Genomic DNA, 11498 nt, shown 5'->3' with positions numbered 1-11498 from the left:
GATTCGTGATCATGGATGACTTTGAGGAATTGTCAGAGGATTTTTATTTGGTATCAAACCAAGATCCAGAACCATATCGTTTTGAGCCAGAATACACAGACGAGGAGTTACAAACTTTGGAAGCTGATAGACAAGATGCCGAACAGACTGAGGTCGAGGGGAGAATCAGAACGGGAGTACCCTACTATTTCACAAACAAGGTAGCTGCTAACTGTTTCTCAAAAATAAAAGGGCTCCACATCATTAGCAAGTTGAAGGCTACAGTGCTGAAAATTACCTTTAGCGCCGCTTATTTGTTACTGGGGCGATAGAGCGCGTTTATGACAACACAATACTAACATTACAGGGGATACATGGAGCCCGGGAACAACTGTAATAGTAGTGAGCACCCTATTCATGTAATAGTGTCACTAAGGTTACATTACATCTACACTGTAACGGATTTCTGTAATTTGAACAGTATTTTACTGTAATATGTACAGTAAGATACTGTAAAATATGTATACAGTATGTTACTGTAAACAGCAAAGGATTATGGGAAAATATAGGGTCACTACTGTAATTCTTCACTACTGTAAATCAATTTACAGTAGTGAACTTGCCCGCGAAAAACTGACCAATGGCAAGAGGGATTTCTTTTCAAGTGTTTTTTTGAGGGGTGAAGTGGCAGTTAATGCACGGACAAAAGATCATGTAACTCACCAAAAAGGTTAGTATATAATTTCTATTTTATGTAAAACAAACATTTTCAAATGTTTTTACTTATGTTAACAGCAAACAAACATGATGTATCGTTTTGTTTTCGTCTGAATGGTTTTAGTGCCTTTTTTTCCTGACTGTCGTCAGAATGTTTTTTTGGTGCCTTTATTACTGTCTTTTTTCCTGACTGTCGGCCGGGTCGCTGTCACGGTGATAATATTAACTGGTGAGTAAGTTAAGTTCACCTATATTAGCCGAAATATTCTTTAGTTAAAACTATAAAAAATAATGGTTGTGTGTTCCTCTGCCTCTTTAACGCAAGTTAGCTCATCAGGCGGGCGGAGTCATCGGTAACGTTAACCGAGCTAACAGCGAACTCAACGTGAAATACTGAGGTAAAGTGAGATAGACGAAACCCTTGTTAAAGTGCGGGTTTTAAACAATATTTTCACGTAGGCCTATATGATTTATTTTCAGGTTTTTGATCTGGATAATGCCATCTGCAACGATGGAGTGTGTTGGAGCCTTTTCATTGTGATAACATCAACTGGTATGTAACGTTATGGTCAACTTCACCTAAATTAGCCGAAGTAAACTTATTAAACAGAGAAGCATAATAACTTTGGTATGTTCTGTCTCCTCTTTCACAACTTTTTGGCAGATGTACAACGTAAATACTGAGTAAAACTAAGTTAAAGGGATAACGTAGTACACCTTAAACAGAAAATTATGTATGTCATCATTTACTCGCCCACAACGTGTTCTAAACCTGCATGAAGTTCTTTCGTCTGAACATAAAATAAGATATTTTGAATAATGTTGTTAAATAGTGGCTGGTCCGCATGGACTTCTATAATTGAGAAAAATACTTTGGATGTCAATGGGGACCAGTAACTGTTTGGTTGCTCATGTTCTTTAAAATATCTTCTTTTGTATACAGCACATTAAATAATTTAATGGAAGTTATGAACAAGTTGAGGGTGAGTAAATGGTGACAATTTACAATTTTGAGTAAACTAACCCTTTATCCAACACCGTTGTTAATTTCATCTTTTGTTTTATTTTCAAGTTTGTGGTCTGAATTATGTCGTCTGAAATGTCGGAGGTGTATTTTGGAGTCTTTTTTGTGATTGCCTTCGTAATGGTGATAACATCTACAGGTGAGTAAGATGACATCAACTAAATTAGCTGAAGTATGCATTAGTTAAGCAGGCAAACATGTTCTTTTCTGTTCTTTATTTTGAATTTGCAGCGGCCATTCCCTCCGGACTGTACATCACTGCTGACGCTCTCCACTAATACACAGAACGGGTTGACGTTGGAGGAGGAAGAGGAGAAGGAGGAGGAAAGGGTTAGCAATATACCATTATCAATATAGCAAAGTTTTGCTAACTAATATTTTTAATGTTGTTTAATTGATTAAAAACTATAAACACCATACAACATTATATCTTACCTCATCTTCACCCCACATGTTATTGTTGTTAGTAATAAGTTCTGTTATTGTATTTTAGTTTTTTTCTGTAAACTATAACACTAAAAGGCTGCTCTGACTTTGTCTGTTTCAGGAGAGTCTGTTCTCAAAGCAAAAACATGGATGCTGACAATGAAGGGCAGAATCATCATCCAGTTACAACTGCTAACAGACGACTCTTCAGCATTAGCTGTCTATTTTGTCGAATGCAGAATCAGGTAAACCAAAATATATATATATATTTTTTTTTTACATTACATTACATTTACATGCATGCATTTGGAAGTCACTTTTATCCAAAGCAACTTACATTGTATTAAGTTTAATTTAAATTATCCATTCCCTGGAAATCTAAGCATTCCTGTGAATGTATTGAAAAAGAATGAAGCTTTAATGATTTTAATGTAATGTATTATGGGGTAATACCATCCCTGTAGGTTAGGGGTGGAAATTGGCAAAAATTTGATGATTCGATAGTATTGCGATATTTGGGCCACAATTCAATATTATTGCGCTTCCTAACATTGCGATACAGCAAGTATTGCGATTCGATTCTGCGATAAATTGCGATTCATGTCCCCCATATTATTCAAAGACATTACAAAAAATAAGACTGCTCAACTCACTTCAAATGTCACATTAAATCTGTGAACATCTTCTACACATTTACTGGAGGGTAGTGCAAAAACTTTGTCCTTGAACATTCAGGACACAGGACCTTATTACAGAACGTAATTATATGAACGCGTCACCACCGCATTAGCACCAAAAACATGGAGATTTTATTTTAGAGAATAATTACACAACCTATTCGATATACTATAATTCTATAATTAAATAAACTAATCGAATATCCAAAAATTGTGACTCATCCCTGCATGTAATACCTTGTTTTTTTCCCAAAATCTTCACTTACGTCTCGATTTTCGAAGGGGATTATAAACGTTTCTTCCTTGGTTCGCTTTTATTTAGGCCTATTACATTCACATTCTTTACTGTGGTAAAGTAGAAAAACGTTGTAGGACAGATAGCCTACATTTTTACTTGCACGTCAGATTCATTTCAACACAGTTTTTGCTTGTTATTAGACATGTACGGCGCGTCAAGTTTATTTGATTTTTAGTTTCGCTCTCTTTGGCAGCGCAATTTCAAACATAGCTTAAATGTCTTGCCCTTGTGGAAAATTAAATTCACTTTTCATACCTTTTACAACAAGTAGAAAACATGAAGATATCAGAAAATAGATCGATGGTCTCTTTCCTCCTCGTGTCATCCCTCTCAAAGCACAGAGCGGTATGGCTTCATGTGGAATCACGTGTCTTTGTGTGGAAGTATTAAACGAAAGGTTTTTTTTTTTTATATATATAGATTTAACTTTTCTATTATGTAAGTTTCTAATATTTACTGATATGTATTTGAATGCTATACAGGCTTTGTGTTGCTTCTTTGACGGAATTGCTCAAATAAAGACTTTTTTGCTCGAATAAACGACATTTTTTTATTTCAATTTTCATAATAAACCCCCAACCACTGCAGGTAGTTGGTCCATTACCACCGCAGTGGTAAAAAAACTGCCACCGTCACAGCCTTATAACCTATATTGGAATACTTTGCGCTACTGTATCAATATAATTGCGTGCGCAAAATATCGCGACACTGAACAGAATCGATTTTTCCCCCACCACTACTGTAAGTGGATTCAGAATCAGATGTAGTGCTTTTATTAACGCCAAAGTACATGCAGCATCAAGTTTGAGGGTTAGGGAAAATTCTGCCAACACCGGTCTGAAAAAATTATATATTTTTCCCTGCTTGTGTTTGCAGGTTCATTCTGAGAGTCAACCCTGATGGCACCAAACACCAAAGGCACAGATCAGATGGAAATCTGGAAAGGTCCAAAGAAAAGCATCAGCCTGAAACCCTCAGTGTTTCTCATCAGAGAGCTTGTCAACTTTGACTGGCAAAATTACTGAAATGTAACAACACAACACTGACTTTGACTGTATTTTATTGTTTTAAGGCCTGTTTTGCTTTTCAGTGTGTGTACGTTTTTGCCATGCTACAGATACAAATGGTCACCAGGAGATTAATTCTATGGACTTTGGAGATGTTGCCTTTTTTTTTCTTCAGCTAGTGGCTCCTAAAGGTCAAGATTTGTAATTTGTACTTCTAAAACAAAATGTTCAACGATTAAAAAGAATATTATAAGGACAAATGTTTGTGAGTTATTGTGATTTTTTGGGGGGTGGGGTAAACATAAATTAAAAAAAGAAAATTTAAATGATGAAAAAAAACAACAAAAAAAAACAATACTAATACTGTAAATGAAAATACGGTAATAATACTGTAAATGCAATTACAGTAAATGGTACAGTATACTGTAAGTGAAAATACAGTAATATTACTGTAAAATTTACAGCAACCTCTTTACAGTGTAGCTAATGGCACTGTAACAGTAGGCTAGTCATCTAAAAACATAACGGAACACTTACCGCAGCCGCAGGTGATCCACTTTGTCCTGTCTTTACTATCGATGGGATGGCCGTATCCTTCAGCACACGTTTCATGCTCCGTGTGGCAAATTATCATTTTTTCAAAATAGTCGTCCTCAGTGAAATGTTCTGAGCAAACGCGATAGTCCTTGATGATGTTTACAGGTGTGTTTGGATCTATTTCCAGAGCAAGTAGCCATTGATTCATCAGGTCAGCGTTTTTGGTTGGAATTCTATGAAACATCATGGTATTACCTGGTCTCCCCTGTTTATTGTCGCAGCTCTTTACAATACAGCGAACACCCATGATTGTAAACTTTGCATTTACTATCTAGTAATTGCTGACACTATTACTCCAACTCTGAGCGAACTCTCTGCTCCTCACAACAACGCTTCTCGGGTGCTGCGCTAATCACTCCGCCCAAGTAGCAGTGCTTCGCCTTCTGAGAAAATAGTTCCCAGTATTTAAACGTTTAAAAAATGGCTGTGTCTCATATGAACCTGTTATTTGTACACACTGTGACTATACAAATCACAACATGTAAATAGAAAAATGTTGGCGTTATTTTGTCACTTACTGGGATTAGTATGCTAGCTGTAGCCATTTAGATCCAGTCTTTGTGCTAAGCTAGGCTAGCGGTGGGTGCGTCAAACAGACATACAGCACGCACGGAGATGAAAAAGGTATGTATGGACTTATCTAACTCTGGGGGATACGGTGAATAAGCTAAAGTCCCAAAAAGTCGAAGTGTTCCTTTAAACTACTCGCAACCCCCCCACCCTCACCACTATTAAGTATCAAGCATTTTTCTGTGCACCTTTTGGCTGTTGTCTTCTTTGTTTCAGATCATCAAGGCTTCCAAGTCCTAGAGCCACGCAGTCCTAGAGCACGGGGTTGCTTTCCAATTCGGCAGCTGGCCCGGGCCTCCAGATACCTCTGCTCTTGTCTAATTTGTTTTCTTTAAATTGAGTTTGTTATTTACTGTGTGTGTATGAGTAGATGCTAATTGATGGTGTTCATTTATTATCATGCCAATGTGAGTTTTTAACTTTGAAATTTCTAGCTATTTATTATTCAACATTGATGAATACAATTTTCTACTTCTATCTATATATATATACACGACTCATGTCTTCTCACCCACCCACTCAAACCGAACCTGTGTGCCCTTAGAGCTATTAGTTCCCCGATTCTCCGGGGTGGCGTAGTCGATCATTTATTGCCATTTCTGTTAAAAGTGTGGTAAACCTTTCTCAATTCTCTTACTCTCGCACCGCAACGCTACACTAGCAACAATACAGTATGTCTACCAAAACACTGCAAACATGTCTCAAAATCAAATAATTTTTCAAAACACTAACATATGTCCTCCTCATCCAACAGGAAGATTTAGTCAACCATAGCACAATGTCATAAAAACACTAACAGCAGATGGAAACTGCATTATTTTATATGTGTCAGGTATGCCCTTATACAACAGATAGTATTGATCATAGATTGTGTTTTGTGCTGCAGTTTCTTTTGAAACCTCACTACATTTTTGTTTGTTGGGTTTAGGTCTTTTGCTGCAGAAATTCAATACAAAAAGACCTATCTCAGAGTGCTAGAATGTACGGTTAACCTTTTGCAAATAAAGTCTTTATTACAGCAATTCTGTCTCTGTCTTCGTTTTTGTAATGAAAAAACGAAGACAGATACCGAATTGCTGCAATAAAGACTTTATTTGCAAAAGGACATTACTGCAAGATAACAAAAATGTTCAATATAGCTGCCATTTACAGTATTATGTGAAAATGCAAAATATACGAATAGAAAAAGCACCAGAAGAATAAAAAAAGAAAAAAAGTCATCTTCTAATTATCTATTTGCCTAATTCAATCAGCTTTTTCTCAGTAACAATATAATTACTGTAAATACAGGGTATACAGTTGTGTTTCAGTTCACAATATAAGCAGCTGTTTACCTTGAATTTAGCCTGTAAGGTTAGGTTTAGAACATGGTGTTATCTGTTCTGACATACAGTGTTAAAGCATTGGTAAATTTGGCAGTAAGGGTTAAATCCATTGTTTTGGTCTTGTTTGAGCTTGTGTGTAAAAGAAGTTCAAGCATTTTAAATTTGTGTTAATTGTAAGCCATTTGTGTTAAAGCAACAAGAAATGTGTTAATAGTATACTAGCTTACACAGACGGATGTAGTGTGTTAAGAGTTTTGGAAAATTGTTAAAAATACTGAAAAATCTGTCAAAGCAATCGTAAAAAACTGTAAATTGGCTTGATTTCATTGAGAAACTTGTGGATTTCTTAAAAGATGGGGAAATACAAAGCAGGAGTGAAGCCCAGACCGCTTTATAACATTTTTAATCGTTTGTTTCAATTTAAACAAACACAAATATGTGTGTAGAGCACAAGGAGAAAAAGCGCACTCGCAGCGCCCTCTTGTGGCCTTGAGTTACACTTACATATTTATCATCTTCACCTGTAGAGGGGGCACAAACATTGTTTATACAATTTTACTTTCTTTTCTTTTTTTATAATCACTGGGAAACGTTCCTCAATATTACTATTGCTTAAACACATTTCTTGAAATTATGCCACCTTTTTTCAAAACTCTAAACACAAATCCATAACTTCACTTCCCCAAACTTCTTGTTTGCAGGTCAAAATGAAACTTTCTACTCAAAACCATTCAAACTTGCTGAAAAACCAAACTTTGCCCTCAGACACGACACACACGCCCTCAAAAACACACACAACAGTCTCACACACTGGTGAGATAAATTCAAAACAATACTACAAAAAAACTGGTAATATGTAGCCTAAGTTATGTTGCTTGTGGTTCTCCCCCTCAAAAACCTTTTCACACGATGAACACAACAAAAGACATTACAAATGTATACATTTGTTAATTTTTTATTCCTTAATGTGCTGTACAGTAGAAATACACCAAACAACAACAACAAAAATGACTCTGCCCCAGCATCCGGTCTTTGGTCTGGGACAGGCCAGAGAATCTCGTCAGCATCACAGGATATATTGGCATACCGTGGACAAGGATATGGTCAACTAGTGTGGCACGAATTTCATCACATTGTAGAAGACTGTATTCAGTGCATCATGAAGTAGGAGAGCAGAGAACAGCAGAGGAACAGGAAACTCTGGGTGACACTCTGAGCCCCGTTACACAGGTTCCCCTCACAACACGAGATGCCCTCAACATTAGGAATAAATGATGTGGCATCACAAATAGATTTAGAGACACAGCCTTTTACAACCAATGACTGGCTTCCAAAATTCCCTGAAGAAAAGAAAGAGAACAAAGGTTAGTCTAAGCTGGACATTGCTAAACGTGATCTGTGTCAAATATTTTAAACCTAAGACTTTAATCTTCTTCTGTTTCCAGATCCTCACCTGTTGCTTTAATGCAGCGATCTTCAGTCCCTGAACAGCTCACTGTGTTCAAGCAGCTCTTTCCATCACAGTAGTAACAAGACTTTCCATTGGTGGAATTAGAGGGACCTACAGGAGGAAAAATAGATGTGCTTTCTTTACAGGGTCCTGGTCTTATTCTGCACGGTTGCCGTGATTTTGTCAAGACATGGTCCTGGATCAGCATCTTTTGTTGATCCTGGAACAACATTCCTGTCCGAAAACATAGTCCTAACATCCTAAACCTAATCTGACCAATATCTTATCCCCAAAATCAGAGGTAAAGGATAGATAGGAATGGTGTATAAGCCCCTAACTCTTGTTGTAAGCCTAAACTTGCCATTAACTGTAAACCCACCCCTCAAATCTGATTGGCTGATTGGACTGTTGCTCCAGGATCAATAGGGATGTTTATACAAGAACATGTTGGCAAAATCACAGTAACCTGTTGGGTCGACAACATCTCACTGTACCAAAAAAAACATCCTAATCTTTCCTCAACAGTATCGCACATGATGCAGTCGAGTCTTTACTGGTAAATTACTGTTAAGAGATCATGTACAATGCTGTGTGTGAACAAAGAATGAAGATGTGTGACTTCAGAACGCGTTAACGTAAGATGTCTGTCTTGAGCCGATCGTAAAGTTCTGTAGGTGCTTTTTACATAAAGTTCCGCTGCTTTTAAATGTTTTCTATGTAAATGACCAACAACTGATCATTTTGTGTTGTTGCACAACACTCCGCTCCGCCACATCCGCCACATCTCGTGCTCGAGACCCTGCCTTTTCCACGCTTCGGCTCTGCAGTTACCACTGCATACTAGTAATGAAAGCTTTAGCGTAAGTTCTACCAGGAAGACTCAACTGTTACCTACTTATTACCTTCCCTTACCTCCCGGGGGTCGGCTGCGCCCGTCTTCGTCTTCAGGCAGGAAATTCAGATTCCGTACCCTCGGGTTGCGAGCTACGGACGGGGCCTACGCCAAAGAACTTTATATCGCAATGCTTGCTGGGCTGTTAATAAATGTATGCTTGTTACGTTATTTTGCCTCCCGAGTCTTTCTGGTAGAACTGCAGTAAGATATGCGTCTGGTTGTTAAAAGTAAGCGATTTCTGAGAAGCGCTGTAAGTGGATTGGATCAAGCACCAAAACAGACTTGTTGCCAATCAGCAGTAAAGGGTGTGTCCACTCATGATGGGGGAGGAGCCTGTGTTGCACAATAGGCTTGTTTGAGATGAGCAAAATCTGTGCAATACCGATCACCGGTGATCAGCGCGAGATGCATGCTGGTTAGAAATGTGTCCGAGTGCGGTCCGCCTCGCTCTGATGTTATGCTGACGTATGTCAAAAATCTCTTGCGAGCGCAAGGCGGACGTGTCGGATTCTGCAGTCGGGCGCAGTAGCTCCACTGACGCTGAAATACGTAATTTTCATTAACAAGGCAAAACTCCTTTTCTCGAGAATACTGAAGCAAGAAAATTATCCTTAATTTTCCAGAATGTAAAACGCATTTGCTGCAGCAGGCAGACATAGGCGAGACAGCTTGCGCGCCTATTGGCTGCTCTGCAGCAACTGCTGCAACATATCAGTGCATCTTGGCATGACTCCAGCGCCAATGGGAAGCCAGTGGAGTGCGCTGATCAAAAGCATGATGGGAAACGACTTGCTGACGACACAGCTTAATGCTCATTGGTTTAAACAACCGTGATGTATTGTTCTCTTTTAAAATGTTTGATTTTAAAACTCTGATATCATGTTTTATGTGTATATGTTATGTGTGAATATTCCCAGACTATCTGACAGTGCGATCTCTTTGGGTTATGCAATGTAATTTATAAACAAAAAAACAACAACACATATGTCTGTATTAAAGAAAAAATGATTGATAAACTAAATGGAATGGAATTAAATAACAAGTACTTTGGGTGTCTTGTTCATTATATTTATTTTCATATAAAAACAACGGAACTTAAATTACATCCAGTTTATTAGCAACACTGTGCACGAGCGTGAATCCATCTTTGATCTCACAGGTGTCAGATCCACTGCGAGAAGAGAGAACTGTCCGTCTTGCCTGCGCTTGTTTCACTCCTCCCCTCACTGCAGCCGTCTACTCTCGCATACATTTCAGGCGAGGCTAGGCGCATCTCAAACAAGCCTAGTGTGTTTATGACTTTGGGAGGGTGGAGCTATCAAGATGGTCTATCCGCTCATTTACTGGGATTAGCTATGCGTGGAAAGGGCGGGGCTAATAATACATAACAGCTTGTGCTGCCTGTAAAGCAACATTCCTTTACAGCTAATGTCACAATAGAAAATCAAGTTCTATTCTTTTTTTCTGTAAACTGGTCTATGACTGTAAAGTACGATACCTGGAGCATCTTGGGTGTTACACAGGTCTGTGTTACAGCAGTAAGAAGAGATTTTTCCAATGCCGAGGTTAATAGACCCACTTGGACAGACAAGTGGAGCACAAGTTTTCACGGTCACTTTAGTAATGTTGACTGAAAAACAAACAATACAGGAATGAGCAGTTAAACTTGTGATGGGAAATTTATTCATATAAATATGTCAAATAAATTCACATCAACTAAAATTACTCCTTTAGAAGTATTTTTCACATGGAGCCTTGAGCGTTAATGAAAATGCTTGTTCTTCAAATTTTAAATTACAGTATCAGAATAACAATTTGATTGAAAAGAACTGAATTTCAATCATTTGTATTGAACATTATGTGCTTGCAATTGTTTTAATTCTTTCCAGAAAAACAGTAGCAGTTCTTTGATGAGTTCAACATCATTTATGTAAACTCTGTTGCTGCACCAGTAAATTTCAATCCATCAGACTGGACTTACCAACATCTAGTGTTGCACCTAAGCAGTTGGAAAATCCATCAGGACATGTTGCCTGGGCACAAGAGCTCGACAGACTTGTGCACTGATAGCAGTTGCGAGACTGTCCTTTAGTAATTAAAAAGAGAGAGAAACTATGAGAGAGGGACATTGATGTTCTGTATAATGACCTTAAAAACAAACACTATTTGTCTTTGTACCTGCAGTGAACAGAATGAACAGAAGAAAAACTGAGATTTGCAGATCCATGTTTGATGAGCAGGTGAATGAAGTAACAAGCCTGTTTCTGCACTTATTTTATAGCTTAACAAAATGGGAGGGTCTTCATGAGAAAGTGAAAGTTTAAAAAAAAGACAACAAAAATAATGAAACCAGTAGATGTATATTTTCTTGCCAAGTAATTACCACATCGATGGTCTAATAAGGAAATTAACCTTCCTCTTTATTAAAAATGTATAGTTAATCTGGAAATTAACATTCTTTCATTTTCTCATCCACGTGTCACATTTACTTTCTGCATTCCATATATTGAAAAGGGTCCAGTGTTGTTCATAC

General features: G+C 37.8%; 1 protein-coding gene and 1 long non-coding RNA gene across 2 annotated transcripts; one reads left to right on the top strand and one right to left on the bottom strand.

Moving 5' to 3' along the window:
* Window positions 1-1956: 1956 nt before the first annotated feature.
* On the top strand, window positions 1957-4379 carry LOC307145138. Its single transcript, XR_013818904.1, has 3 exons — window positions 1957-2050; window positions 2268-2391; window positions 3998-4379. It is a non-coding gene; the product is annotated as an uncharacterized lncRNA (long non-coding RNA).
* A 3181-nt stretch (window positions 4380-7560) lies between these two features.
* Window positions 7561-11240, bottom strand: LOC307145043 (urokinase plasminogen activator surface receptor-like). The gene is made up of 5 exons (XM_079847871.1): window positions 11144-11240; window positions 10947-11051; window positions 10464-10595; window positions 8074-8181; window positions 7561-7960 (listed from the first exon to the last, which is right to left on the bottom strand). The coding sequence occupies exons 1-5, from the start codon at window positions 11190-11192 to the stop codon at window positions 7770-7772; spliced, it is 585 nt and encodes a 194-aa protein (XP_079703997.1). The 5' UTR covers window positions 11193-11240; the 3' UTR covers window positions 7561-7769.
* Between the last annotated feature and the right edge of the window lie 258 nt (window positions 11241-11498).

The sequence above is a fragment of the Squalius cephalus genome (assembly GCF_949319135.1).
Source record: "Squalius cephalus genome assembly, chromosome: 17".
NCBI classification, from domain to species: domain Eukaryota; kingdom Metazoa; phylum Chordata; class Actinopteri; order Cypriniformes; family Leuciscidae; genus Squalius; species Squalius cephalus.
This window is presented reverse-complemented; position numbering and strand designations above follow the sequence as displayed.

What these genes read in the sequence shown, in the direction of transcription:
- LOC307145043 (XM_079847871.1), bottom strand. Translation starts at nt 11,192, where the DNA reads ATGGATCTGCAAATCTCAGTTTTTCTTCTGTTCATTCTGTTCACTGCA. An exon ending in TAACACCCAAGATGCTCCAG is followed by an intron (nt 8,182 to 10,463) that starts GTATCGTACTTT and finishes TTCCTCCTGTAG; the next exon opens with GTCCCTCTAATTCCACCAAT. An exon ending in TCGCTGCATTAAAGCAACAG is followed by an intron (nt 7,961 to 8,073) that starts GTGAGGATCTGG and finishes TCTTTTCTTCAG; the next exon opens with GGAATTTTGGAAGCCAGTCA.